The sequence below is a fragment of the Aphanomyces astaci genome (genome assembly GCF_000520075.1).
Source record: "Aphanomyces astaci strain APO3 unplaced genomic scaffold supercont1.2, whole genome shotgun sequence".
NCBI lineage: Eukaryota > Oomycota > Saprolegniomycetes > Saprolegniales > Verrucalvaceae > Aphanomyces > Aphanomyces astaci.
This window is the reverse complement of record NW_009798265.1, coordinates 78,896-106,738: the sequence shown is the minus strand read 5'-3', so window position 1 is coordinate 106,738 and position 27,843 is coordinate 78,896. Positions and strand designations below refer to the sequence as shown.

The window sequence follows — 27,843 nt, the reverse complement described above, 5'->3', positions numbered from 1 at the left end:
GCCGCACCTCTCGCAGAGAATGGAACGATGGCTTGCGTTCTTCGCTGAGTTTACCTTCACCGTCCAATAAAAACCCGGTCAGGAGAACATCCTTGCCGACGCCCTCTCTCGGCGCCCCAACCTCACCCTCAACACTGCCGGGTTCCTCAATTCCGACCTCCAGAACCGCATCAGTTTACGCCTTGGATTCTACGTGTTCCGCGCTTTTGTCGGCATTAACGGCGCCTGCTTCATAAAAGCCAGACCGTTATGTGTCATTACTCCATCGCTATTTCATCCGCGATGGTCTCTTGTACTTCACCCCGTTTCGCGGCGACAAACCTCGCAATGTTATACCCATACCGCGCAAATTCAAGAATTCCACCCACGATGGGCGAATTTGACGATCGTCAGTTGCCAACGACTAACGGATATCAACCACACGCTAGTTGATTTGCATCTTTCTATATTCGCGTTTGAGTGTGGGAGGGTATCACATACGATCGGGATCCACGTGGCCGTACCACGCCACAGGTTGAAGACAAACTCAGATGGAAGGCCTGTCTTCGTGTAAAAGACGTCAGGCATAGTTGTCCGTCGGTCGAGTTGATGTCGTCGCGAGGATGCCAGCGTAAATTCGCATGCTGCGTTAATCTCATGCCGTGTCAACACTAGTATTTCACATCTATTACGCATAGACTACTACGAAGTACTGTTTTAGCTTATTGTCAAAGGGCATTCCCCGAGTCACGAAGCAACATCATGGATGAACCAACAACACATACAATGATATGGATTTAGTAGCAGATGGTCTACAGGCTGAGCCCTTCACTAAGGGACCAACACATTTTTTTCGCTGCGTGGCATCGCATACCCGTAATCATCACCGTCGCAGAAAATAATACTAGTACAGTTCGCGCCACATGAATAGACCCACCCCATTTTTGGTCGTTCACGTTTGACACAAACTATTCTACACTTCAGGCCAAGGCACATCTTCCTACCTATCAATAGGCAAAGCGATTGATGTACAATTTAACATTCTACGAGTTGTAGTTCACAATTTATCGACAAATTTTGACGAAGCGATTGATGTACAATTTAACATTCTACGAGCTGTAGTTCATAATTTATGGACAGCGTCAAAATTTCACCCGCGCCAGAAGATTAGAGTCTAAGGTTTTGGCCAATTCCCGACCAGGCAGCCTTGATGGCGGTGATGCGGGCTGGAATGCTCTGATACTAGAGAGGTTTAGCAACTCATCTTTACATTACCCTCATCCTCAAACATTCGACAAATTCGGCGACAAGGATAATGAAAAAATATTATTCGTTTCGCAACTCTTTCGCCATCCTTGTCATCACATTAATCCGGATAAGCACGGATACATTCGTTGGATGCTGGTGTTGCCATATCGGTACCGTGACCATGTCAATCACACAGCGTAACCTCATGCAGCTTGTCCCCTTCGCCAAGACTCCGCGCCAACGAGCGACCTTGCTTGCACTAATGGCTACCTATGTCATGGAACGACCTCTCATCCCCGAAATACGTTTCTCGCTCGAGACGACAACTGACGTCACTGCTATCCTGGACTATCGTTTTGACATCGCTGGTATCAAGCAGTTGGGCTTTGTTCTTGGTTTTCCTGCAGTGATCATCACGCAGAACCGCGTCCGAGTGCACCGGGACGAGACCATGAGTGTGTTGTTGGGTCGGTTGGTGTTCCCCGTTCGGTTCCACACTATGACTAAAACCTTTGGATGATCGCGTTCCGCCTTGTGTGTGACATTTCATGCACATCAACGAGTTGTACGCGCAGTGGGGGACTTTGCTGTATTTCAACCAAAATCTCGTTGCCAAGAACATTGATCGGTACTGCACTGCTGTCACCTCCAAAGGGGCGCCACTTTCAAGCGTGTTTGGCTTCATCGACGGCACCAAAGTCCAAACATACCGCATCACAGCGATGGGAGATGGCTCTAACCTACAAAATGTTTTACAGCGGGCAGAAGCGCAACCACTGCCACAACTATCAGGGAGTCACTGCCCCTGACGGTATCTGCGTGCACGTTTTTGGCCCGGTCGAAGGTCGGCGCTACGATGCGACCATGCTGCGTGAGAGCGGGTACAAGTACCTGGGGGGCGCCGAAACGTGTTTTAGGGGAAATCGATGTATGGCGATCCAGCGTATGGAATTGTGCCTTACTTGATTTCGGGATTAAAGGGCATTGATCTCAGCAACGAAAAAGAGCAGTTCAACAAGTGGATGAGCCACGTTCGACAATCAGTGGAATGGAACTTCAAGCTGGTAAAGACGCTCTGGGCATACATTTCCTTTAAAATGTTATCGAAAGTCCGACTCTCCCCTGTGGCTAAGGTAGTTGATATTGCAATGCTGCTAACCAATTATCATTGCTGCTATTTCCGTGGAAACCATATTACCGAATTTTTTAACTTGGCGCCTCCAACCTTACGCCAATACCTCGACACGTTACAGATAATTGAAATCTAATATAATTTCAATCCTTGTTAATTATTAGTCGAAAAGTCGACTAATAATCAATGATTGCTCTGATGAAATTGTTCAGCCATTGATTCCTGCTTCTGGCGAAGTTGTTCTGCCAAAAGCTGGCGGTCCAAACGACGTTCATTCACTTCACTTTCAAACTTTTTACGTTGAAACTCAAGGTCAGCTTGGACTTGCTTATGCATGAGCGTAAAAACAGTCATGAATTTACCTCCACCTGCGACAGTGTCGTCACCGTCTTTGTCCCGTTTTCGTTTTCCCAAGGATTCGAGAGCTTCGGCACGAATTTGGCTCCCCATCGCTTCCATTTTCTAATATAGCTAAAGGAATAGCCATTCTAAAAGGAGCATCATGCGCATGTAATATCACATTTTTATGAGCATTTGTTTCACTTAAAAAAGTAAAGAAAATTAATCTAGTAGAATAAAAAGCTGTAAAACAAGCTCCTATTGAATTTGTGCCCAAGTTATTGTAGCACCTGAAGTTATGTTCCGCCGCGTGTCGATTTGCTTCGGCGCGCCGCGCTTCGGTGCCCTTCACGTCATCGTACGCCGCCAACAGGTCGCCTAGGAGGACCACCTTCTCACCAACGTCCTCTGCAACACGGACGCTTGTTGGGACTAGTTGTTGTCCTTTCGATGGGCATCGAGAAGGAGTATGAAATGGTTACATGCTTTCTTGGCATCGATGTCCGTGCGTCTGAATTCATCGGCTGTGTTCAATCCCGACGCTACTTCAGCCCAACGCTCCATGACTTGGCCACGTCGTGCTTGAAACGGCATTTCCAGCGTGACTTGCTGAAGTAGCATGATGTCTTCCTCTTCGGTGAAATTGCGTCGCTTGGTCGGGGTGGCCATGGTTGGGTTGATGTTAGTGAAAATGGTATGTGAGGACAATGATGGTTGTCCTCACAATCCTTCAAATCCAATGATTTGGAATAACGTTTCGCAGTAGTTTTGACAGGCACACTTCCGCTTTTGGCAGAAACACTTGAGGGTAATGATAAAGATGAGTTGCTAAACCTCTCTACTGTCGCACGTTTGTGTAAACTTGACGTGCCAGTGTACCCCACAAGTTTTCTATCGGATTCAAATCCCGAGAGAGTGATGGGTGATCAAAAAGGGTGACATTTTCGTCCTTCAAAAATGCTGTAGTACTGTATACTTCGAAGTATGAATTGAAGCTCCATCTTGCATAAAAACAAAGTCTGGAGCATAATGTTCATGTGCAAATGGAAACTGATAATGTCCAAGAGTATTACGATAATATACTGAATTCTGGTTGCCTGTCAGAAATGCTAATTCACTCAAACCAGAAGCCGAAATTGCACCCCAAACCATCACTCCACCTCCTCTGTTCCTGCGGGAAAAATAGGTATCCGGTTCCTTCGGAAAGTCGTGCCAGTAATAGTAGAGACCGTCAGGGCCATCCAAGTTGAATCGTTTCTGGTCCGACCATATAATTTCGGGATAAATGGTGGATCCTACAGATACTTCGTCGCATGCTCCAACCCAACAATCTTGTGGCTTTTCATGAGCATGGGCATGCATTTATGCTTGACGTACTCCATATTCACTGAGCCTTGAAGCCTGCGCTGACACGTTCGCAACGAGGCCTCGATAACCAGGCTTTTCGCGAGGCGTTTTGCCGATAATCAGGTTTGTCGCGAGGCTTTTTGCCGACAACCCGGTCTTGCATGCCTATCGAATGAGGCGCCGAAGTTCCCGCCCAATCAGTTTTGCCGTTTTTGGCGCTTGAAGTTGCTTCCATAGGCCTCACGCTGGTCGATTACCATCCATATGGCCTTCGTGGACCTTCCGACGTGCTCTGCAATGGCACGGTGAGTGAAACCATGGTCTCGGTGCGCCAAAACCGTGCTGACTTCAACAACGGTCAGAAGCGGTCCACGACCCATCCTTACTGAGGTTTAGCGAGGTTTTGTGTTTCTAGTAGTTGTGAAGGTTATGTACTAGGTCCTAGATATCTTGGATATGCGTGTATTTTTACCTGAAGCGCGGTTGGGTCTATTCAACTGGCGTGGTGTCAATTCAGGTTTGAGGTGATTTTGAACGCCACAAAGCCCGGATGGCGGCAAATCGTATGTCAAAATATTCCGCCAATCATAAGCTATCGTTTGTTTCATTTAGTTTTTACGACACTGTGATAGGCCAAGAGTTGCGCCTCAAAAACTGTATGGGTCTATTTATGTGGCGCATTCCTGCAGCAGTACTTACTGCAGCAACAGGTATTATTAATAATACAAACAGACGTGTAATAGGCTCCCGATCGAATTGGTGACTTACTGCCAAATTACAAGTTCCCTTCCAAAACATACTTGCACAATTTGCAAATATGACACCATTATGCAACATACCAACCAATTTGGAAGCTACTTGATTTATGAATGAAATATTGCCAAAATTCCAAAAGACTCTCAAACATAGTAAACGACAATCATGCTGACAATATACCAACTAACTAACCAAGCAGGTCCTTTACACCGAACTTTGGAGAGCACAAATTTCAACAATATTATTGGCCAGCAACTGCAATGAAATTCCCGCCAACATGAATGGTGACGACATAAGGCTAATCAAAAGAGCTCACAGTCCACTTCATTTGCACACTTTGCATCCTGTTGTCAATGCGCGTCACTTCCATCATCGAATCCCTGCAAGAGCAGCATGCTGTGGACCAAATTAACTTGGCCGAATGCCTCCGCATGCATGGGGACACCATCGACCAGCACGACGACTTAAGCGAGTCCGCGCATCCCATCATCGACGCCATCCTGGAAGACTCGGGATGTGATGGTTTTAAAACCATGTGCAACTTCACCAGTGCCGCAGAGTGCCCTGACAACGCGCTGGACTGCTGGCTGCGGCAAGAAGTCACCAACCAGTCCGAAGGATGCATTTTTTATGACATTAACGGTCCTAAAGCACTATCAGTCGTGAGAGATGCACGCAACGCACTTCAAGTTCAAGGCCCCCACGTTCCAAAAGCTCATCACCAAGGTGATCGCAGTCGTCGAGCCCATCTTTTTCCGGCACTTCATCAAGATGCCAAGCATGACCGACCTACGCAACAAAGATGTCGTCTTCGCTAACTACACCTACGCCCTCTACGCGACGGATGTCAAATTCAAACCAGCTGAGCGCCGAAGGGCCGCTTCAACGAGCAGCGTCACTATTTTAGTGGCAAGCACAAGCTGTACGGGTTGAAGGTTGAAGCATCGGTGTCACCCGAACGCCTGTGCGTAGACATGAGCGACCATTGTCCAGGGTCAGTGAACGACCTGACCATGTTCATGGACCGCTTGACCGTGCACCGCACGAGCTTGGCCAAGATGGAGACCGAGATGGCTATAAACGATGTCGGGGAACAGTTTGACGACCACCGCGGCTACTGGGCTTGCTTGGTCGACAAAGGCTACGTCGGCATCATGCATCATACTCGGGGAATCTATCCAAAGAAGAAGCCTACCGGCGGGGCTTTGGACACCGACGACCTCAACCGAAACAAACGCGTGTCCTCGGACAGAGTCGTGGTTGAGAACTACTTTGGTCGCGTGTGTCAGCTGTGGAAGGTGTCGTACGCAACGTTTACCTGGGGCCACGACATATTCGACGGGATCCTGCGGTTGACCTTTGCGTTGACCAACTATCATGTAACCTTGATGCCCCTTCGTGCGAACGACCGTGTCACGTACCGCTCAGTCCTTGCTCGTTACCAATCCATGTCCAAGGCGTACATCGACAGGCGCAACGAAACTCAACGGCGCTCCCGTCGCCGTCGTGGGGAACGAGACCTCATGGGGAGTGCGATTGGACGCCGCATGTCTTCGTTGAATGATTCGCCATACTCTCGCCGCCTTCCATCGCAAAACAACTCTCCAACCTTGCGCTAGGTACCTCCTATGAGTCGCATGCATTTAAATGTGCATTTAAAAATATTAATACAAAACATGTTGACTTGAATAAAGTATGGTACATAAAATATTTAAATAAATACTGTACTCGAATTGTATTTTGTGTAGTTTGGTTCCACCTGCTTCGTTGTTTCCATATTGTCGTACTTTGGCGGTATTTTGGAAATGAGGTGGTGGCTGATCAGGTCAATACATCCAAATCAGCAGGGATTACATTTTCGAAATGTGATCTCGGCTGATTAATACGTCGCTGACCAACCGAAACCAACACGTACTTCCAGAGATAAGACCTATCTTCCGAAAAAAGTTACCAATTGATTTAGAAACCTAATGATTAAATATGGGGGATGATCAGGTAGCTTTTTTCCAAACGCGATCATCGAAGCAGTTCTTGACACGCATCTCGCTGTACGACGGACCCTTCCACCGCCAAGCGTTGCAAGCATTTCTGCAGGTCTTTCCATTCGCGCAACCGTGCTTTGACCATGGCGTCCGAATTGGACAAGTGCATGAGACCAACGACAACGTACTGCGTTTGGATGTTGGACCCGTGCATCAATGTCGACAGCAGAATGGCGTGGGTTTGATCCGACAGCAGCACCTTCCACGCCACGTCGTCGATGCCTTCCTGTCGTCCCCGTTGAACCAACGCACGGGCGAGAAACGATAGCACTGCCGCGGCAATGTCCTTGTGTTCTGCCAGGGCCGAGGGCTTTCCCAGCACGTCCACCATGGCCGCCAAGCCGCCCGCCGCCGTGATTTTGGCGGCCTGCTTGGACCGCTGCGCCATACCAAAGAGCATTTCCAAGGCCGACGTCGACCCGTGGTCCAACTTTCGGGCGGCTTGGAGCAGCTCTGGCACGTTCGCGGCGGCGGACTCGGACAAGGTGAGTTTCCGGTTGGCTTCATCTGCCACTTTTGGGGCCTCCGCTCCCGTGGAATGCCGGCGACGGTGCTTAGTAGTCGAATCTTCCACAAGAGTCAGTTGGTCGATGGCGACCGACGTGACGATGCTCTTTCGCCGGGGCACCTTGTCGATGGCTGGTCGAGGAGACATTGGCGGGTGCAGCGTTGGCGCGTACAGATCTGCGCTAAAGTCCTGAAACTTGATGAACCCACCGCCTGTCATGGCGGCCACGTAGATGGGAAGGACCATGAAGGACGACGGCGCCGAATCTGCGACCGCTAAGGCGACTTCGTACTCGAGGAGGAGGTTGTCGGCGGTGTGGTCCACCGACTCATCGCGACACTTGGCAAGGCCAGCGGTCGAGAGCAGCGCGACGAAGAGGCGGCTTTGGGTGAGACCGCGCAGGAACCCTTCTTTCCAAGGCTCGCCAGTCTTGAGGCTCATCCGGTCGAGAAATGGATGGAGGTTGCGCGTCTTCAAATGGAGGTAGAGTTTCTCCGCGACCGCCTTCTCGCTGGCCACGCGGTAGTTGATAAAGCAGTCGTACGTTGATATACCATCACATTGAGACGGTGCGATGGCGTTGCAAATGGTGTCGAGAACTGTAGTGAGGTCGTCTGGATCGATCAAGTGCACGCCTTGGTACGCCAAGAGCCGGCCCAGCAGAATGCTCGGTGGTTGAGTCACATGGGTTGGTATGGACGGACCCAACGTTGGAAAGCGAGGTGCATTGGAGGGCGGAGTGTTCACAGGTTGTTTCAGCTTCGAAAGATGCATGCCCAACAGCTTACGGTGCGATTTGCTCAGGATGCCTACGTCCATGAGCAGTGCGTCGAGGTCGCTGTCGGTCAAGATGGCGAGTATGCTGCCGTCGATTCCGTTATGAACAAAGAGGTCAGCATATCCCTTGTAGGCATCTCCCAGCTGCGTGACCTGGCTCGCCACATCCTGCGCGCTCAGCGTCTGCAAGGACGCACCTGCTCCCATCGGTGGTGACAAGTCGGGCTCGATGGAGAACTGAAACTCCCCGACTAAGACTAAGCCTGACGGTTTCATCATAGTTCGAATTTCGAAGTAAATGGGAGCGAAGTCTTGTTGGGTACTTCTAGTACAGTACTACGAAAGTCAGGCAACATGGCGGCGAGAGTGCGGTTGATTGACATTGGCGCGAACTTGGCGGACCCAATGTTCGTGGGGCTTTACCGAGGAAAGCAAAAGCATGTGGTACTAGTTAATGCAAGGTGCACACATGTATCCTTCATGACGACCCAGACTTCGTAGAACGACTTCGAGCACATGCTGCAGCGCGCGTTCACGTCGCAGGTCGAGAAAATCATCATCACCGGGGGATCCCTGTCCGAGAGCAAGGAAGCGCTAGCATTGGCTCGCACGCATGATCGACTGCACTGCACTGTGGGCGTACGTAATGGTCTTCATGCATCCGTACACGTCATCCCATCTATAGGTCCATCCCACTCGATGCAGCGAATTCATCGCCGACCCTGACGGGTACATGCAAGGTTTGCATGATTTGATTCAAGACGGCAAGTCCGACCGCAAGGTACATCTCTTCGCATCCTTCCATGTGAAACGAAGACGACACACGACGCTGATTTCCCTCATCAGGTGGTGGCGGTGGGCGAGTTTGGGTTGGACTACGACCGACTGGAATTCTGCGATCGCACCACGCAACAGCTGTACTTTGAAAAGCAGTTTGAGCTCGCACAAGTGTCCAACTTGCCCTTGTTCCTGCACAACCGCAACACGGGCGCCGACTTCTACGGTACCAGGCGGCGACTTCCATCTCCATGTTTCCTATGTTTCCCATGTCCGTAGACATGATCTCGCGGCACCGCGACTCGTTCCGCGACGGTGTCGTCCATTCGTTCACGGGGTCCGCCGCCGAAGCCAAGCAACTGGTGGACCTCGACCTCTTCATCGGCATCAACGGATGCTCGCTCAAGACACAGGACAACCTGGACGTCGTAAAGTCTATTCCCATTGACCGCATCATGCTCGAGACAGGTACCCATCCATGGAATCTATAGTAGCTGCATGGAATACTGACTCGAACGAACATGACGTTGGTAGATGCGCCGTGGTGCGACGTCCGGCCCACGCACGCGAGCTTCGCGCACGTCCGCACAGTGTTCCAGTCGAACAAACCCGACAAGTTCCAGCTCGGAAGGGGCGTCAAGGGACGCAACGAGCCCAACACCATCATGTACATCCTTATGTATGTACATGTATAATGACATGGGAATGTCTATGTAGCCAAGTGCTCGAAGTTGTGAGCGCTATCCACGGACTGGACCCACAGGACGTGGCCAAGACGGTGTATGACAACACCTGCCGCGTATTCTTTCCCGCTGAATGCCATGATTGACAGATACTACTAGTTCGAAGGAGGATATGATATCCTGCTAAACATAATATTGGACGAAAGGAGGATATTATATCCTGCTAAACATGATATATGACTAATGTGGTGACGAAAGGAGGATGTTATATCCTGCTAAAAAAGATATATGACTAATGTGAGGATATTATATCCTGCTAAAAATGATATACGACTAATGTGTGATAAGAAATGAGGAAATGATTTCCTGCTAAACATGATAACTACCCAGAGAAAGAGGGGTTGCAATGCAATCATATTGACCAGTATGTAAGCGGGGAGTTATTACGCCCAGCTGCGGGATGAGCGGGGACTGCGGAGCAGCTGCTTGATGTACACGACCTGCAGCAACACACACACGACATACACGATGCTCTCGATCGTCCCCGCCAGGGAAACGCGGTCGTTCGTGCTCTTCTCCGCTACAAATGACTCCATCAAGTCTGTATATATATGCAGACACGCCGCCGCTAGCTCAACGTACTCTTCATGTGACGATCCACGCGCAGCTGCATCAAGCGCTGTTCCGACTCGAGTTCGCCGAGTCGAATGTCCAAGTGCGACGCGTACTTGGCCAGGATACTCACGTGTTCTAGTCGTTGGAGGTGGTTAGTATAAGTATGTGGTTACTAGTTAGTCGACGGTTTACCTTTTTCCACGGGGTGCTGCGACTGCAGCGTGTTCGTGACGTGGGTTACGAGCTTGGCTTGGTGGTCGTTGTTAGTAAAACACACTTCAAACAGACCCGTGACGTCGGGGTGCACTTCGTACGTCCCTTCCGCGTCGCCGTACCGCTGAAACACAGTGTTCGTGTACGGGTCCTTGATGTCCACGTCGATCGCAGAGCTCGCCGTAGACACGATGTATGCTCCCCCGACGGTATCCCCCAAGGACTTGATGTCTTCGTAGAAGCACATCGTCTCGCGGGGTTCGATGAAGAACGTCAACCCTTCCGACGGGTCAAAGTCGAAGCGACTGAGCTTCTCGTCTTCGTCGTCCACGTCCGCGTCCGACAGGGGCGGCGCTTCCTTGCCCAACACTCCCATGCCTTTGGCAGCATCCTCCTCTCCCGCGTACGGATTGAAGTCATCCTGCACCTTGGTGGTTTCGCCATAGCGAGGGACGTTGGGGTCTTGGTGCTGGTATTCATCGGGGGCAAAGGTTTCTCGTGTGGTCGCTGCTACCGTTGCTACCGTCGACGTCGATGTCGATACAGGCAGAGTCGTCGTCGTCGCCTTAACTACAACTTCCGTAGCGCCCTTTGATTGACCCGGTAGCTCTCCAGTCTGCGCATGTGCCATGGACACAAGGACGGCCACCACGACGAGAACGTGCGGCAATCGCATGTTGGCTGGAATCTGACACAGTTGTCGAAATGAAGTCGTTGCATCCGTATAATCCGGATAATTCAAATATCGCGCAAATATTCACAACTTGTGTTTTTGTTCACATGGTGTATTCACTGACTAGCTCGTCGATGTTGAAGCCTTGCTCTTGCCCGCCGCCCCCTACTGGCATGGACGGCATGAGCGATGTATCTGTGGCGACGGTGGTCCGCCAGATGTTGTGGAGGTCGGTGTTGTGGAGGTCAAACAACGACGACGCATCGAGTTCTAAGATCGCTGACGGATCATATTCGTCGGCGGGCGTCATGCTCCAGTCCTTTGCCAACGATCCAAGGTGCGCGAGGAGATTTGTCTCGTCGAGACATGCGGACGCAGCCGTCGTAGACGACGCTTCGTCGTCTGCGAGGGAGTCGCATTGACTGCCGAGGTTGTCCAATGTCTGGACAACGTCGCTCACTCGTTGCCCGGACGACGCCGAATCATGCGTCAGCGCGTCCCGGGCTTCGTACATCGACTTGAGGCGGGTGCATGTGTCTGCATACTCGGAGGACACCGCCGCCGAGGACGTCGCGGCACTGGAGGAGGTAGCGTTTCCGTCCATCCCGGTTGCTTGCCACCTGTTGTACTTGGCATGTTCGGCCGACAGCGGCTGCACTTCCAGCAGCAACAGACACAACTCGACGAGATCGACGTTAGGCAGGACGGAGATCCAGCTGCGGGGCTCCACGCCCGTGGTGAGGAACGTCGACACGTTGTACATGCCTTCGCCGGCCCACAGATCATGCAGGCCCTGGCGCAGATTGCGCGCCTGCGCTTCCGACTTGCGGCGATTCTTCCAAATCGTGAGCGCCGTGCGGAGGATGTTAGGGAAGTAGTGGCGGTTGAGGCCTCGCTTGTGGTAGCGCGGGTGACAAAAGTACGCGAGCAGGTACAGGCCATCGCCGACCTTATCGAGGACGCTCCAGATCTCGTTGATCGGCGGCGTCATCTGCGCAAACTGCTTGGTGGACAGTTTGTTTGGCGATGGGGACGAGCACAAGTTAAGCAGGAGCGCGTTGATCGATACAAAGCCGGCGTAGCAGTCGGCGATGGACACGTCCGCGGCATGGAAGAGGTCGAAGAGGGTCTTGATGGGGCGGAAGAGTACAAGCAAGCTGCGCAAGTTATTCCAAAACTCTGGGCGGCATGTGTAGTTGACGAGTTGGGGCGACGGCAGGAACGGGCAATTTGATCGAAATGCTTGGGTGATTGTGGGCTTGATCACGCTTTCATTGATGTGGATCGAGTACAGGGATAAGATGCAGTCCGACAAGTTTGTGGCGGAGAACTGAACCAGTCGGCACCGGTGGACGTTCATCTGGGCCGCTGTGTCGTGCAGCAAAAGCATCACGTCGGGCGACTGGCGAAAGTACGATAGAATCGACCCCGCGACCATAAACACATGGTTGATATCGGGGATCTTCATCCACTCGCGAAGGAGGTAGTTGGTCAGCTGGGCCATGCACCGGACGGGGAGGATCCACGGATATGCGGCGGACACCTCGTCCGCTGCCTGCAGCAAGTCCGCGTCGTCGTCCGTACACACGCCGATGAACCGCTCGGGGGACACCTCCATGAGCACGGGCGTGAGCACGTGGTTGCCTAGGCGCTGCAGCGACTCGTCGTCGTTCGGGAAGGACACGATACTCCAGATGATGCTCACGCGGTTCTGGTTGGTCAGGTTGATGTGGATAATGCGCTGGTTGGACGCGTCGCGCCGCCCTGACGGTGTCAGCGTGATGCGGTGGAAGCCGCTGGCCACGACGTCCTTGAGCTTGGCCATCTCGGCGGCGTACTGCTGCACGACGAGTGTCCGCAGGTCGTCGCCGGACACGGGCTTGTACGAAGAGTTGATGCCTCGCAACCAGTCGCGAAAGTGCTTGTTGTCGGCAATGTCGATGGGAATGTTGTTGCACACAAACGCTTTGACCATCAAGATCTTCTCAAGGGGATCGCTTTGTCCCATGCTGCCCATGGCGCCGTTTCCTTTGCCTTTAACATGATGATGGGCCATGCCATGCTTCAACGCGTCGCGATGGTGCATCATGATGGCGGACGTAAGACCTAGTGGGGACATGACGCCACCGCTACCGTCCAGGTGGGTCTTCGAGGATCCATCTTCGCCATCTTTGTCTCGCTTTCGACGTTTGATCGGAGGCCCAAGACCTTCAGCAACAATGCCCAAACTACGAAGCTTCACGGGGACCTCGCCTGGGCAGTCGGTGGCGATGTGCGACTTCATCTGAGACAAGTCAGCATACTTCCATTGCCGAATGCAGTAGTTGCACTTGGCAGCTCGGACGCGGCTGATACCATGACGATCCCCCCGCGTGAAGTGGTCCCATACCGGGTCGGAGCGCGGTCCAGATCGGCCATCATTCGACGAGTCCATCGGAAGGGAGTTTGAATTCGATTTGAATGGAGGCGTATTGTATTGTACGCCGTTCACTCGACCGTACAGTCCTCCTACAGTACATTCGCTCGAATTATAAAAATAAGTTTAAATCTTGCATAGATTTAATAAGCTAATCGACTTGAAATATATATTATTAGTATTCACACTTCAGCCTAGCGCATTTAATAAACCAAGATTTAATTGTATACTGTAAATATGTATTCCCTGCCATGAGATAAAAAAAGAACATGGGTAATTTTACATTCCGTACATTTGCCACGTATCCGAAGTATCTCGTTTCGCGCCATTGATACCAAAGGGTCGTCAAGATGGGAAGAGCTTTGCGAGGTGCGAAGACACCTCACCAAGCCCCTTCTGAAGAAGAGCGTCGACGATAGGGGACAAGGACGTCTGTGGGTGGTACTCTGCCGATTCAAACTCAACTGGGGGGTGCAGAACGAGGCGTCCTGGGGGCAGCCATGTGACCGTCGAAGCAATCCACTTGGCCAACAGGTGTGTGTTCTTGGGTCGCAGCCACACCATTTGATGGACTTGCAAGCACGACATGATTGCAATTGTCGGACACGCGACAGTTAGGCAGTCAATTCTGTCAGAGTTGATGCAAACATGCCTGGTCATGTGAACGTGGACGCTGTCCTTGCCGAATCGAACCACCACGAACTCGACAGCACCGCGCACTCGTCCGCGACGTACCTGACCACAATTATTATTGTGTATGAATAGTTATGGAGCTACCTCACGGTACGCCACAGCATGGTTGGTGTCAGCCTTCCTCCATGGAACCTCTTCTGCCAGCCGTGCCCACAAACCTCGTCGCATATCATACGCATTCCGCACGCGATGAACCAATGCTGTATTCATGTGCGACGCTAACATTGATGTGACGCGGAATAGCACTTGTATTCCTGCCACAGGACGAGATGACGTCGCCTCGTCCAGTCGACACGCGACATGGACAACGATGTGGCCTTTCGTGATTGACATCGTCTTGGCCATGGCAATATCCATCGCCAGTCGCTCGGTCGCCTCCGCTTCGTGCATAAGTTTACTCTCGGCATTCATCTTGTCATGTTCGTTGAGTTGCAACCGCATCGTTTGCTTGAGCAGCGCCACGGAGCGTTTCATCTGGTCCGACTGGATCTTGGCGTCGAAGAGTGCCATGGCTTTCCAGTGCCGACGCATGCCCGCATCTGCCGCCGCCATGGCGACCCCCTCCTCCCGTTCGCGGGCTATCCGAGCCTCCTGGCAATGCAGCAGGTTGCGCACGCCTCGTAATTCGTCCGCCTGACGCGATTGCATCTCGTGCTTGCATCGCATGCGGTCCATTCGGCGCTCTCGAATGCACACGGCCCGCGCTTCGACCACGCTCGCCTCGGTCAGTTCCTTCTCCATCATGGACCAAAACGTATGGCGTTGCTTGGTCCGGCACTGCTGTCCCTCGATGGTTCGCCGACCGCTTACGTCTTCAATCTCTGCGATACTGGCCAGTCCTTGCGTAAAATGAAACGGAGGCGTCGCTACAATTCACATGTTGCCCTTGTCGAGAAAATATATATGAGGATATGTTTTGTTGTACATTGATACAACCACCGGTGGCCGTGATGAATACTTTGAATATCCGCGTCCGACGTGGCGTACAAATGCCCGCCAGCCACTTGCACTTCTTCAGCACCCCCAAACAATTGATGGATGGCTAAGGAATCTAGCGCACGCTTCAACCGCCGTCGTAACAAGCACATCCATGTTAAGCGACACGATAGACCCCGCCAGTGACTCTGCGCATGGTGAGAACCGCAAGGACTTCGCGAAGATTTTGGCAATATATATAAATACCTGGATACAAATGGCCATGGCGTGCTCCCGCAGGCTACGTGCGTGTGCCAAGGCTCGGTCGTGCAGCATGGCTCGGATGTTCTCGGCCAAGGACACCTCGGCGGCGGCTTCGATGTCCCGACGCAACTTGCGGCGGTAGGCGCGCTGGATTTGGATAGCTCGATGCGTCATTCGTTTCATGTGCACGTCGTGGGCGTTGAGTAGGACAATGTTGGCCTAGAAGAGTTTGTGGCATGGGACTTTTTTCAAATTGAAGAGTTCGAGGAAATATGCTGCTTTGTACCTGCCACAGATGCAGCCCCGAGTGCAATTTGATCTTGCGCCACCGAAACCCGAACTTTCGAAAGGCAAACTCGAGCATGTACAACTGCTGGGACAATTTCAACGACGCGTCGACCTTGGCACTTTCGAAGATGATTTCCTTCTCCACGGGCACACATGCGTCCAATCGAAGCAAGCTTGGCTTCAAGTGCCGACGCAAACTGCTCTCGAGTTGGGCGTGGTACAGTTGCGAGGTGGCAACTTCGTGGACGTCGTCGCTGATGGGATCGTTATACTTGTGACTGCGAGCACTCTTGTTGTGCTGATGCTCCTGTTTGACTTTTCGACTCACCTCGTCTCGAATACGCCGCACCACAGACTTGGTCTGGCGCTGCGTTGGAGTCGCCGCCTGGCGCGGAAACTCCATTTTCAAGTGTCGCTTGGTTGAGTGTTTCCGGGTTGAGTGTTTCCGGATAGATAACCTCCACAATTGCATACATAAGGACATGAAATATCAACTCGAACTCATGTTTGTAAAGATAGGTACAGGGGTACTAGTATATATAGAGAGTACCACTGTACTAGTAGTACTATTATTAATTTTGTATAATAGTACGTGATTTCATAATCCGGATGTCCGGATGAGACCGATAGCACGGCGGCAAACTGCAGGAGTTCGAATATCAGCGTTCGATGGCGGTCGGTGTCTTCCTCCGTGCAGACGCTGTGGATGGGAAGGTTGGCCTCCGAAGAGCATCCAACACATGCATTCGATTGGAGCCAAGTGCCATGTCACCCGGGGTCGCCAGCATCAATTTCGATGCTGTTGTGGAAGCGCCGAATCCAACCGATGAATTATTCCATCAAGTCGTGAAGCCGTGCCTGCCAATCGTGTGCGGCGGGCGGGACGTGTCTGTGATTGCAGCCGGGTGTAGCGCATCCGGCAAGTCGCACATGATGCGTGGCGGTACGTCGACTGTGGGGATGGTGGAACGATGCCTTGAAGCCATGTTCGACCTCGTCCATGATGCTTCAAAGCAAGACGCCTCGAGGCTCACTTACATTGAGATGGGCTGCTTGTGGGTGCAAGATACAAGCGATACCAACGCAGCGACTGCGCTTCAAGCGGTTCGGACATTAAACGACGCGTTGCAACTGTATGAGGCGCACCAGCGAGCCATGGTCGCTACCAATGCGCACAGCGCCGTGCTTTGTCGTGTCCACTCTTCCTACCAACACACTGTCGTGGTGGGTTCCTTGGCTCTGGTTGATGTCAATGGCGCCTCTTCCATGGTTGCGCTGCCATGTGACCCCCCTTCGTCGACTGCCAACAACTTGGAATTGGTCATCCCCCACAGCTCAGCGTTGACTTGGTGGCACAGCACCTACATGGGCTCTTCGTACGTTCCATGTCTACTCCTTGGCCTTCGCACGCACGCATCATGCCAGCAGCAAGTATGTAGCGGACATGTACTAGTTGTGAACTTTATCCTGGCCTATTTGCAGGTGATTCAATCGTTGTTGTACGCTTGCCGAGTCAAAGATATAGCGACGAGGCAAAAGCCCTGTGTCGTGACGCTCAAGGCAGATACTGGGCGGACATCACCTCTGTCCAAAGTACGACCGCCTCCCCCTTGACTATAAACTACGTACTTGGAAAGTGAGCACTGAACGTTTTACTCTATAGATCATGATGCACTTGACACGATCTGCCACACCCGAATCCCCATGCTCACCCGCATCCAAACGCTTCTTAAACAAGTATTTGCCTCACGTAAGCACACGTCACGTGGGAAGAACCACCAAACATGAGATTTCTAGGTGATTTGTGCCAATCCAAGCGCATTGGCCATGGATAGAAGGTGCATGTGGCCCCCAGAGATGCTGAATACAACATTTCAGCCTGACCACACATCGCCATTGTCCCCTGTGATGACCACGTCATCCGACGACAGCGACGACGAGTCTGAACAGGTCGTGACGACATCTCAGCTCCCAACTAAGCGCTCTCTGGACGCAGCCCTCAAGGCTCTGGCGGCGGAGAAGGCATTGACACTGCGCTGTGCCGTGCGCATCTCCCAACTGAACGACATGATCAAGTTTCAGCGCGCCGCGCAAGAAAAAGCCGACGCGGACGCGCGGGCGGCCGACAAACGACTGGCGGACAGCGAGCACAAGTTGAAACTCGTGCAATTGATGGCCAATCAAGTGCAAACGGATGTGACAGCGCTCAAACAGCGGCAGGACGTGGTCCCATCCCTCTATCCAAGTGAACACAACACCCTGACGATGTCGCAATTTTCGTCTCGGCTGACCAAAGTGATTGACGAAACCAAACAAGTGGTGGCCATGAAGGACCAGTACATTGCCCAGCTGGAGCAAAAAGTCCAGGACGGCGCGGCGCTTCTGGCGACCGCGGAGGCGGCTGCCGAGAACGAACGGGCCGCTCGAGTCTCCACCGCCTCGGAATTGGAGGTCACGGCCGCGCAGCTGTACGAGGCGCGGCGCCAACTGGCCGACCAAGTGGCTGAGAACAGCTCGCTCACGTCGGCGATTGAAGCCTCAAAGCTCGAGGCGGCGGCGAGGATGCAACAAGTCCAAGCGCAGCACCGCCGAGCCGTCCACGTCTTGGAGGAAAAGGTGGCAGAGCAGAGCCAGGTGGTGCATCGCTTGAAGCGCCAGTGCGACGAAGTCGTGGCTGCCGAAGGGATCCGGTGGCAAGCAAAGATAGATGCACTGCGTTCGGAACAGGCGGACAAGGAGCAGAGTCGGGCTGCGGACAAGGAGCAGACGGAGACGCTCATGGCACAACATGCAGCGGCCCTTGATGCCCTGACCAACGATGTAGCTAGTTGGGAAACGAAATACCGCGACGTCGTACAGATGAAAGAGGTCGTACAGAGCCATTTGGAGACTGTGCGACTCGAGTGTGCCCAATTGCAAACGAAAGTTGCGACACTGCAAGAAGCGTCGGCCGCTCGATTCTTGCGGGACATGACTAATACAAAGGAGACTGTGGACCAGGGAACACAGCATGATGATGCAGGGGAAGAAGCCCCGCCAACGCGTGGCGGACAAGATACCGCCGCGGATGCCATGATTCAGTCCATGATCGCAGAGGTCGAGCAGGCGCGGAAGCGGGACGCGCACCTGTCGCATGCATTGGCCATGGCCAACCGACATGAACATGAGGCTAACGTGCGGCTTAGCCACGTGCAGGGCGACTTGCACTCGTGTCGGCGCGAGAATCTCGAGTTGCTCTGGGTGTTGCACAAACGCGAGCATTCGTTGCGCGTGTTGGAGCAACGCCATGCGTTCGTCATGGATCGTAGCAACCCATCGTTGTCCTAGTAGTAGTACACTAGTAGTAGTACTAGTAGTAATCCACATCAAGCCATGTAACAATAATTAATACAAACGTGTGTCAAATATTGTGCTTTCGAGTGAAATTTCGTGTTTTCTCGTTGGAATTTAAATCGATTTGATTGGCTACCTCAGATGAGCTCAAAATTATTAGCCAATCAAAACCACCTTCTTAATGAAATTCAACCAATCAGATCGATTGCGGATCGGTTTGGTCGGCGCGATTCGATTGCACCCCCTCCCCAAATTTGTATCAAATCGACAATACTAAGCTTACTGTAGTATGTATCAACCACCGCAAATCATTTCGACTGCTAGAGTACGTATCTCCGCGGAAGCACGTAGAGGAGTCATCCGCAGAGACGATGCAGAGGTGTCGAGTTTCCCGGACGACATGGGCTTTGGACGAGCGCATGGGGTGCGCGGCCAGTCGAAGGCATTTGATGAATGTGAAATGCACTATTATGAATTATTTCTATATATTGAGCGAACATAGAGTTTTCCGTCGCTAATCTGGCACCCTCCATCATGCTCAAGCCGTGGTTCACAGACGAAGGGTGGCGCATGTCGGCGGTGCCATATCTGGAAGGAACCCTCGCATTCGTGTGTATCGTTCATGTGTTCGAGACTTACTTGGACTACCGGTACGACCGACACACTTCTCTTCTCTGCCCTTTCATCCCATCGTAACATGGTTTGCTTGTTAGCCAACACAAGAAACTGCACGAGACAACGTTGCCGGACAAGTTGAGCCGTGCGATTCGCCATGTCGACGAGCAAAACCAGGCCAAACCCAACAACGATCACGTCCAAGACGACAACAATGACCACGACAGCAACAAGTCGTCGCTGTTGGCGCAAACTACCGCCAAGTTTGAAACTAGTCGCCTGTACAGCCTCGACAAGAGTACGTTCAAGTTCGTCCACGACTCCTTCCACTTCGTCGACGGACTCGCCATGCTCTTGCTCGGGTACATGCCGTTCATGTGGCAAACTAGCCGCCGTGTCCTCGCGTCTTGGGGCTATTACGACCCCATGGCCAACGAAATCCCCTTGTCGCTTGTGTTTGTGACGCTCACGGCAGCGCGGGACATGCTTCTCAGTCTTCCGTTCGACCTGTACGCTACGTTTGTGGTGGAGGAGCGTCACGGGTTCAACAAGCAGTCCCTCGGGCTGTTTTTTCTGGACAAGGTCAAGAGCACGCTGCTGACTGTCGCGATCGGGTTCCCTGTGCTGTCGGCGGTGCTGTGGATCGTCCGATGGGGCGGCGACCTCTTTGTCGTGTACGTGTGGACGTTTACGTTTGTGGTGACGCTGATCTTGATGACGATCGTGCCGACGTGGATCATGCCGCTGTTCAACTCGTTCAACTCGTTAGAGTCGGGCTCGCTAAGAGACGCAATCGAAGCGCTGGCAGCGTCCGTTGCTTTCCCTCTGACCAAACTCTTTGTGTGCGACGGGTCCAAGCGGTCAAGTCACAGCAACGCGTACTTGTTTGGGTTCTTCAACAACAAGCGCATTGTGTTGTTCGACACGTTGCTCACCCAAGCCAGCAACGCCGAGGTCGTGGCTGTCGTGGGCCACGAACTCGGCCACTGGAAGCTGTGGCACACGGTGCAGAATCTCGTCGTCCAGCAAGTGTACATTGGCGCCATGTTTGCCGTGTTTGCCAGGTTTGATCGTACAATCGCGTCATTACGGCGGTTTGTCGATTATATAAGTGTGTGGTAGATGCATGCACGACCGCGACTTGTTTGCCAGCTTTGGCTTTGATTCGCAATCCGTGGACCTTCCGGTTGTCATCAGCCTCACGCTGTTCACGTCCACCGTGTGGGCACCCGTGGACAAGCTGCTCCAGTACGTCGTCACCGCCAACACCCGCGCCAACGAGTTCCAAGCTGATGCGTTCGCTGTGGATTTGGGCCATGGCGAACCGCTGCAGTCGGCGCTGACCAAAATCTCGCTGGAAAACTTGGCCAATATGAACCCCGATACTTTGTACAGCGCCTACCACTACAGCCACCCGCCGCTCGTCGAGCGCTTAGCGGCGATCTCCAAGCGGATGCAAGACCGGCGCAAACACGAATAATAGTACATAACTAGTATTACTTCTACCTTTGTTCCAACTTTTACCGTGAGACATACTAGCTTTACTACAGAAGTACTGTAGTAATATAGTTACGCGTACATGGCGTTACAGACGTGTGGAAACTACTATTAATAGTAGTTACTAGTAATATTCTAGTGCAGATACACAGGTATATTGGGAACTCAAGTGTCCACGGGCGATAAGCTCGCCCAGTAGTGTACACACCTCGCCGAGGCTGCTACAATAAGATGGTTCTCAGCTACCTAATACGAGACTTGATATGGGCCGAAATTGTACTATTAATAGTAGTACTACTACTAGTAACGTTAACGTTATTGGTATATTAATAATAGTAATAGTTTTCTAAAACTATTACTATCGCCACGGCATTAAAATGCCGCATGCGGCAAATCCGGATAATGGATCCGGATGCACAGTATTTTTAGGTTGCGGTTTCGCATGGCATTTCGTTTCGAGACCCTCAGGTGAAAACGCGGAGGGGAAAAGGCGCTGTGGGGAGCAGTGCCGCCATCCGACGCAGAGATGCCGTCTGTGGAAGAGAAGGGGTCGGTGATGCCACTGCCAGACTCTGTCAGGGACGAGAAGGCGACTGCGATGACAGAGGAGACAAGTGCATCGATCCCGGAGGACCTCGCTGTGGTTGCCACATCGCCCTTTGCTCCTCCATCAGACCATGTGCTGGGGACTGCAGAGGTGAGTAACATGCGCATGGAGTCCATGTCGTCGTCCACTCGGACCAATAGCGACCGGTCCAAGACGTTTCGAAGTCGGCTTCGGATGAGAATTGTCGACCACCCCGAGGGTTCGCGCATCGGACGAGTGTACCACACCGTGTTTCTGTTCGTCGTCGTGTGCAACCTCGTCAGCCTCATGCTAGAGACACTGGACGGCCCCAACCACGGCAGCTCGGATCCCGTGTACCCCATGCTTCCGTTCGCCAAGTCGTACGTGATATCCGACATGTTCTTCACAGGCATCTTCACCGTCGATTTGATGGTCAAGTGTGCAATTGCCAAATCCCAAAAGAAGGTACCCACGTTGACGTGGTTTGTGGCCATTTCTATGCATTCCTCCATGTAGTTTTGGACGTCCGTCGTGACCATCATGGACGTTCTGGCCGTGCTGCCGCTCTACATCTTAGTCGCCAAGGCAGGAGGAACCCTCAAGTTGACCAACTCAGAGTCCCCACTTCCCAGCGACCAGTACATCAAGTTGCTGCGACTCTTTCGCATCATTCGAGTCGTGAACATGCTCAAGGTATACCACAACACGACCAGTCACTTGGTCTGTCCAACCTTTGAAAGTTCCACAAGCATGGAATGAGACGGACTCTCTAACTCCATGTGGCTGCAGAACAAGTCGGGCATGCGCATTCTGTACTTGACAGTCAAGGGAAGCCTCGCGCCGCTTACCATCACGGTAAAACATCGGTTTTCGCCACAAAATATCCTTATGGGAGTGTCGTAGCTGTTTTTCCTCATCACGTTCATCATGCTGTTTGCCACGATTTTGTATTACGCGCAACCGTGCTACAACGTCAGCACGTGTGTATTTACCGACATTTTCAACGCCGGGTATTTCGCCATGGTCACGTACGAGACATGTATAAATATTCAAAACAAACCTTAACGACGACTCGAACAGCGTCGCCACGGTGGGCTATGGAGACCAAGTCGTCGACTTGAACAACGTCATTGCAGTACTTGTCACATGTGTCATGATGATTTTTGGCGCGCTCTTCTTGGCCATGCCGCTCGCAATCATCGGGATCAAGTACGAAATGCTCTGGACTAAACACGAAGCCGACCGCAAGTCGATAAGTCGGGCCGAGAGCTTCCGCCTCACGGGCAAACCGCCGCCGCAGGTATTGCAAATCGAGTCGATGCGACTGGCGCCCATGGCGAATGTGGTCAACATGCAGTTCGTTGACCTGTGCGAAGTCACGTCGTACCTGTCCCGTGACTGCGCCACGTTTGTGTCGTTCATGGTATTCCAACTGGTCATTTTTGAAACCACAGGTCGAGATTACTAGTGTTGATAGAATGCCGACGCGTTGCTCCACGGCCCGGCCGACCGCAACCGCGACGACGCCACGTCACAGCTCATCGATACCCTCCTTCGCGCGATCAAGGCCCACAAAGACATGTCCAAGACAATCAAGGCCCTCGTGCCTCGCGAACTGCTCCAACCCAACTCTATAGCCAAGCTGCCCAAACTGTCAGAGTCGTCACCATCTCGCCACGCCACGTTTAAACAGTCGATCATTTCACGGTATCAATACATGATAATATGAACTCGTCCAAGCAGCAGCATTTCCAACGCTCGTGCGTAGCGCCAAGCGCGCGATGAGCGGGGCGGCTCACCCCGACGACGCGGCGCAGCACACTCTAGACGCTACGATCCCGTTCCGCCGCCGGCTGTTCCTTCTCCTCGAGCGACCGCACTCGTCTCGTCAAGCCAACTACTTGAACAAGTTCTTCCTCGTCACGGTCATCATGAGCATGCTGCTCTTCTACGCCGAGACCACGCCCGAGCTCCAGGCGTACGGCATGCACACGGAGTTGTGCCACCGCGCACTCGAGTCGTACTGTACGCAGTCGTCCCGATCACAGGCGACGGATCCCGGCTGCTTCGTGCACGTGAACCCTAACGTGTCGACGTCGATGCTCCTGGACTTCCACTGCGACGACAGCGCGACCCCCGATGCGTCCAACGTGTCCCCATGTGTGGGCGTCGGATGGAACTACGGGTCCAACGACACGGCCATCGTGTGCGCGTCTAGCTTTGTGGACAAGGACAAGATCTGCAAGCTGCGCCAGTGTCTGTCTGGCCACGTGCCAATGTTCGACATGTCCACCAAGTGGATCTACTTGGAGTTGTACTTTGGATTTGTGTTTACGGCCGAGTGGCTCCTGCGATTTTACGCGGCGCGGCACCGCCTCGCGTTTGTCCGGAGCTTTGGCACGTGGATCGACACGTTGGCCATCATGCCATTTTATGCCGAGGTACGACTAACATGCTTGATATATACTAGGTGATTTTTACCTATTTTGTTACGTACAAACAAATAATACAAATTCAATATTTGAGGTATATATTATTGAATTTGTAGTATTTGTTTGTTTATTTACTATACGTATATGAATTTGGTTTATTCATGTATTTATCTATATATGTATGTATATATATGAATTTGGTTTATTATTTGTTTATATATATTTTTTTATCGATTTTATTTATTATATCTATCTATTTATATATATTGATTGAATTTGGTTTGTATATATAATGGAGCTGTGTTTTATATTTGTTTACATTTGGCGTAGCTCATCACGGGCCTTGTGGGTGGCGTGACCCCGATGTTTGCAATCGTGCCGACGTTCCCCACGTTTCTGTCAGTGCTGCCCATGACCAAGACGTTGCGCATCTTTAAGCTAGCCAGGGTACGCATCCACCAGGATTATTGCAAAGTTTTTATTTCCCGTGGAACTGGATCTACTACTGTAGTAATTTGATCCATCATTATGTATAGCACTTCAAGGCGACAATGGTGCTGGCTCGTACAGCGGAATTGACGTATCAACGTCTGCTGATTCCGGTATAATACATATATTTGTCGTTGTGGTTCTGAAGGACAAACGATGAACAATGATGGATTTTGTGGTTGTAGCTGTTTTTTCTATTTTTGGGGTGCGTGTCGGCGGGGGCAATATTCTACGAGATCGAGCGGGGCACGCAATGCCTGGCCAAGCAACCTTGCAAGTGGTGGAACTTGAACATCATGACCAGAGAGATGGGGGACCCGTACCCGTACGGCAAGCGCATTCAGGTCCAGGTCGACAAGATCACAATCGTCACCGACATGTTACGGTCCTCGTGGATGTCCATCGTCACGTACGTCGTCCTTTTTATTATTGTCGTCACCATGGATGACAATGCATGCGCGTAGGTTCACGTCGGTCGGGTACGGAGACATGCGCCCCCGCACCCCCGTGGGCAAAATCGCCGACATCATGGCGATGGTGCTCGGGTCATTCTACACGGCTATGCCGCTGTCGTTGATCGGCGGCCAATTCTACGCGTGTTACGAGCAGTTTCTCAAGGACTCGTCCCGCCGCCTCGTCGGGTCCAACGCCACCAACCTGACCATCGACGACGTGATTGCCAACAAGCAGCGGCAGCGGTCGGTCTTCGGGGTCGTGGACATGCCCCTCCTAAACCAGTTTGTCGCCATCAACCGCCTCCTCAATGAAGTGATTCTGAACGCGTGTCGGCTCAATGCCATGGCGTGCCAGTCGGCGAGGCTAGGCAACACAAGACCCCCCCTCCCCCCGCTTCTCGACTCGGTGCTTCAAAACGCTGAGAGGACTGTGCAGTCTCCGCGCCGGTTCAGCTCGTCGTCCCGCCCAAGCTCCCGGTCCGCTGCCAACGTTGTCGATGCCGCCGCGGCCATCCGTGCGATGGAAAAGAAGGTCCAGACAGTCGAAGCCCTCGTGTGCAACATCACCGAGGCGTGCGCACTGGCCCAGACGATCATCCTCAGCTTCTCCATCATCGTCGAGAAGATCGTGCTCGAAGCCGACGACGTTCAGGGCGAGTCAGAAGCACCATCGCCGCCCCGACGGGATGGGCAGCGGGGCGAAGGCGTGTACAGTGCCGCGATAACATCCACGGTGCCCCCCCAGCCCAATTACAGTCCGGAAGACATATCAATCGTCGATGGCCCCACTTAACACAATTTATACATCGAAATGTGTATATTGTAGACGCACCCCCATACACATTGCAGACTGTAAACCAATTGGAACCACAGTGCACAATGTAACACTGACAATTAGTGATGTTCAACACTAAACACGCCATGAGACGCCTACTGACTACCATTCACTAAAGAACTCAGTACCTCCACTAAGGTATCGGTATACCTATGCACACCACAGAGGGGGTGAGTTTGCGATGGGTCAAACCGACGCGCGACCCAATTGCTCTGCACGCTGCAAAACGAAGCCATATTAACGTTATAGAGATTTTGCATGTCGTCCGTGGACTATGCCTACACTATTGAAACATACGTTTGACAAAAGCAGAGTTCGAACTGCCAGACCTAATTGAAACACCTACAAGAACTTATTATTCAACCCTGGAATGGGCCAATTGTAGGGTCACCTGTAACTACACCTAAAACCAACCAGCCATTCCAAATCGTGAGACGACCACCATGCCCACGCCCGTCAAGACCCGCTTCTCGGATACCGAGGACATATTGATCTTGCGGGAGGTCAACGCCAGACTCCCATTCAATGCAAAAAGAGGTTCCGTCATGCTGGCGTGGAACGCTGTGGCCGACGCTGTGTCGACGAACCACGACTTTGCTTGGCCTGGCTTCGACGGCAAACGAGCCCTGAACAGATTCACTCTGCTGATGGAAGGCCACTGTGCGAACAACGACGTGTCGGCACGTGCATCAGGGATCGATGAAGACCACGACGAGAAGACCCAGCTGTTGGACGAGTTGTTGGCGGTGTATGAAGACTCCAAGGCACAAGACAAAGCGCGCCTTGTTGCAGCCCAAGAAGAAGCCGATCGCATCGAGAATATGGGCGCTACCATACGCGAGGAGGCACTCCAGTCGTTGGGCAAACAGAAGGCGGGACCGACAGATCCTGATGGTTCCAGCGCTGGTGGCGGTGGTGGTTGCAGTGTCGTCATGAAGATGATGAAAATGATGCAAGATGACAGCGCTGCTGACCTCACGTTCCGACAGCATCAGTACGAAACGGATCGGAAGGAGCGGGAAGCTGTGCGTGCCATTGAGTACGAGGAAGTTCAATGTGAGAGAGAGATGTATAGGGATCAAATGCACATGCAGCATGACACCTTAGTGGTGGTTCAACGTCAAAATACTGGCTAATTTGGTTTCCACCAAAGTAACAGCAATGACAGTTTGTCAAAAGCATGACAACACTAACTACTCTTGCCACTGGAGACAATAGAATTTTGGACAACCCTTTGAATGTAATGAAAGACCAAAGTGTTTTCACAACTTTGAAATTCCACTTCACAGACTGGCGAACTCGAATCATCGACTTGTTAAATTCCTTTTCGGAATTGTTAAGCTCATTGCCTTTAATTCCAGACACCAAAAACTGGGACACGCCGTATGCAGGGTCGCCGTAGATGCATTTCTCCGAAAAGATGTGTGAGTTCCGGGAAAGGAACTCGAGCAGCCCGCTCTCACGGAGCTACGTCGTGTGGTGGCGCCGTCCTTCCACCGGCCCGAAAAAATGAATGCAAAGGCCATCGGGGGCAGTGACGGCTTGGTAGTTCAGACAATGCATCCGCTTGTGGCCACTGTAGATCTCCTTCTGCAAATTGTCCCCGTTTCCCGTTGGTCCGATCCGACACACTTGCAGCTTCGTGCCGTCGATACACCCAAACACACGACTAGTTGGGGCGCCACGCGAGTTGATGGCGGCGCAGTATCGGTGAATGTTTTTTGCCACAAGGTTGGTGTTGAAGTACAGCAATGGATTCCACCGGTCGTACAACTCGTTCAAAAACGTGGAGGAAAACATCACACAGCACAGATCGTGATCGCCCAAAGGTCTGCGCCATGTCGAAAAACCGGGTTGGAAAAGCCATACGGGAGAGGACGATGCATAAAGCTTCATCTCTCAACACGCGGTTACGGCTAGCAGTAATAACCACCGCAGGGAGGCCGAGGAGGAA

At 52.2% G+C, this 27,843-nt stretch overlaps 13 protein-coding genes across 24 annotated transcripts; 9 read left to right on the top strand and 4 right to left on the bottom strand.

Moving 5' to 3' along the window:
- Positions 1–1,408: 1,408 nt before the first annotated feature.
- Positions 1,409–2,193, top strand: H257_00967 (hypothetical protein; the record flags this gene model as incomplete). The annotated part of the gene is made up of 3 exons (XM_009823929.1): positions 1,409–1,711; positions 1,791–1,925; positions 1,993–2,193. The coding sequence occupies 3 exons, from the start codon at positions 1,409–1,411 to the stop codon at positions 2,191–2,193; spliced, it is 639 nt and encodes a 212-aa protein (XP_009822231.1).
- A 937-nt stretch (positions 2,194–3,130) lies between these two features.
- H257_00966 (hypothetical protein) lies at positions 3,131–3,367 on the bottom strand (the record flags this gene model as incomplete). The annotated part of the gene is made up of 1 exon (XM_009823928.1): positions 3,131–3,367. One exon carries the CDS (start codon positions 3,365–3,367, stop codon positions 3,131–3,133), a length of 237 nt encoding a protein of 78 aa, XP_009822230.1.
- Positions 3,368–5,154: 1,787 nt separating this feature from the next.
- Positions 5,155–6,420, top strand: H257_00965 (hypothetical protein; the record flags this gene model as incomplete). Its single annotated transcript, XM_009823927.1, has 3 exons — positions 5,155–5,400; positions 5,471–5,723; positions 5,774–6,420. The coding sequence occupies 3 exons, from the start codon at positions 5,155–5,157 to the stop codon at positions 6,418–6,420; spliced, it is 1,146 nt and encodes a 381-aa protein (XP_009822229.1).
- Positions 6,421–6,734: 314 nt separating this feature from the next.
- Positions 6,735–8,370, top strand: H257_00964 (hypothetical protein). The gene has a single exon (XM_009823926.1). The coding sequence runs from the start codon at positions 7,125–7,127 to the stop codon at positions 7,542–7,544; it is 420 nt and encodes a 139-aa protein (XP_009822228.1). The 5' UTR covers positions 6,735–7,124; the 3' UTR covers positions 7,545–8,370.
- Positions 8,371–8,464: 94 nt separating this feature from the next.
- On the top strand, positions 8,465–9,825 carry H257_00963. Of its 2 annotated transcripts, XM_009823924.1 has the most exons (7): positions 8,465–8,572; positions 8,630–8,767; positions 8,814–8,909; positions 8,975–9,131; positions 9,185–9,373; positions 9,440–9,572; positions 9,623–9,825. In XM_009823924.1, the coding sequence occupies exons 1-7, from the start codon at positions 8,483–8,485 to the stop codon at positions 9,732–9,734; spliced, it is 915 nt and encodes a 304-aa protein (XP_009822226.1). In that variant the 5' UTR covers positions 8,465–8,482; the 3' UTR covers positions 9,735–9,825. The 2 variants fall into 2 exon arrangements, with proteins under 2 accessions (XP_009822226.1, XP_009822227.1); XM_009823925.1 differs by having other exon boundaries at positions 9,440–9,825.
- Positions 9,826–9,935: 110 nt separating this feature from the next.
- On the bottom strand, positions 9,936–11,173 carry H257_00962. Of its 2 annotated transcripts, XM_009823922.1 has the most exons (3): positions 10,396–11,173; positions 10,231–10,338; positions 9,936–10,168 (listed from the first exon to the last, which is right to left on the bottom strand). In XM_009823922.1, exons 1-3 carry the CDS (start codon positions 11,090–11,092, stop codon positions 10,032–10,034), a joined length of 942 nt encoding a protein of 313 aa, XP_009822224.1. In that variant the 5' UTR covers positions 11,093–11,173; the 3' UTR covers positions 9,936–10,031. The 2 variants fall into 2 exon arrangements, with proteins under 2 accessions (XP_009822224.1, XP_009822225.1); XM_009823923.1 differs by having other exon boundaries at positions 9,936–10,338.
- Positions 11,165–13,558, top strand: H257_00961 (hypothetical protein). Its single transcript, XM_009823921.1, has one exon. It carries the CDS (start codon positions 11,574–11,576, stop codon positions 12,321–12,323), a length of 750 nt encoding a protein of 249 aa, XP_009822223.1. The 5' UTR covers positions 11,165–11,573; the 3' UTR covers positions 12,324–13,558.
- Positions 13,559–13,763: 205 nt separating this feature from the next.
- On the bottom strand, positions 13,764–16,090 carry H257_00960 (hypothetical protein). 6 transcript variants are annotated; one of them, XM_009823916.1, is made up of 6 exons: positions 15,994–16,090; positions 15,664–15,919; positions 15,381–15,596; positions 15,124–15,322; positions 14,283–15,064; positions 13,764–14,240 (listed from the first exon to the last, which is right to left on the bottom strand). In XM_009823916.1, the coding sequence occupies exons 2-6, from the start codon at positions 15,739–15,741 to the stop codon at positions 13,851–13,853; spliced, it is 1,665 nt and encodes a 554-aa protein (XP_009822218.1). In that variant the 5' UTR covers positions 15,742–15,919; positions 15,994–16,090; the 3' UTR covers positions 13,764–13,850. The 6 variants fall into 6 exon arrangements, with proteins under 6 accessions (XP_009822218.1, XP_009822217.1, XP_009822220.1 ...); XM_009823915.1 differs by having other exon boundaries at positions 15,664–16,090; XM_009823918.1 differs by having other exon boundaries at positions 15,124–15,596.
- A 196-nt stretch (positions 16,091–16,286) lies between these two features.
- On the top strand, positions 16,287–19,067 carry H257_00959. 2 transcript variants are annotated; one of them, XM_009823914.1, is made up of 4 exons: positions 16,287–17,096; positions 17,148–17,258; positions 17,329–17,415; positions 17,463–19,067. In XM_009823914.1, the coding sequence occupies exons 1-4, from the start codon at positions 16,335–16,337 to the stop codon at positions 18,990–18,992; spliced, it is 2,490 nt and encodes an 829-aa protein (XP_009822216.1). In that variant the 5' UTR covers positions 16,287–16,334; the 3' UTR covers positions 18,993–19,067. The 2 variants fall into 2 exon arrangements, with proteins under 2 accessions (XP_009822216.1, XP_009822215.1); XM_009823913.1 differs by having other exon boundaries at positions 16,287–17,258.
- A 441-nt stretch (positions 19,068–19,508) lies between these two features.
- Positions 19,509–21,130, top strand: H257_00958. Of its 2 annotated transcripts, XM_009823911.1 has the most exons (3): positions 19,509–19,648; positions 19,712–20,677; positions 20,736–21,130. In XM_009823911.1, the coding sequence occupies exons 1-3, from the start codon at positions 19,533–19,535 to the stop codon at positions 21,091–21,093; spliced, it is 1,440 nt and encodes a 479-aa protein (XP_009822213.1). In that variant the 5' UTR covers positions 19,509–19,532; the 3' UTR covers positions 21,094–21,130. The 2 variants fall into 2 exon arrangements, with proteins under 2 accessions (XP_009822213.1, XP_009822214.1); XM_009823912.1 differs by having other exon boundaries at positions 19,712–21,130.
- A 442-nt stretch (positions 21,131–21,572) lies between these two features.
- On the top strand, positions 21,573–25,940 carry H257_00957 (hypothetical protein). Of its 3 annotated transcripts, none has more exons than XM_009823910.1 (11): positions 21,573–22,143; positions 22,195–22,371; positions 22,468–22,533; positions 22,582–22,706; positions 22,759–22,978; positions 23,156–23,385; positions 23,447–24,119; positions 24,441–24,557; positions 24,647–24,712; positions 24,785–25,008; positions 25,064–25,940. In XM_009823910.1, the coding sequence occupies exons 1-11, from the start codon at positions 21,637–21,639 to the stop codon at positions 25,845–25,847; spliced, it is 3,189 nt and encodes a 1,062-aa protein (XP_009822212.1). In that variant the 5' UTR covers positions 21,573–21,636; the 3' UTR covers positions 25,848–25,940. The 3 variants fall into 3 exon arrangements, with proteins under 3 accessions (XP_009822212.1, XP_009822211.1, XP_009822210.1); XM_009823909.1 differs by having other exon boundaries at positions 22,759–23,101; XM_009823908.1 differs by having other exon boundaries at positions 22,195–22,398; positions 22,759–23,101.
- Positions 25,941–26,332: 392 nt separating this feature from the next.
- H257_00956 (hypothetical protein) lies at positions 26,333–26,996 on the top strand (the record flags this gene model as incomplete). Its single annotated transcript, XM_009823907.1, has 2 exons — positions 26,333–26,928; positions 26,984–26,996. The coding sequence occupies 2 exons, from the start codon at positions 26,333–26,335 to the stop codon at positions 26,994–26,996; spliced, it is 609 nt and encodes a 202-aa protein (XP_009822209.1).
- Positions 26,997–27,356: 360 nt separating this feature from the next.
- H257_00955 (hypothetical protein) lies at positions 27,357–27,785 on the bottom strand (the record flags this gene model as incomplete). The annotated part of the gene is made up of 1 exon (XM_009823906.1): positions 27,357–27,785. The coding sequence occupies one exon, from the start codon at positions 27,783–27,785 to the stop codon at positions 27,357–27,359; it is 429 nt and encodes a 142-aa protein (XP_009822208.1).
- Positions 27,786–27,843: the final 58 nt, after the last annotated feature.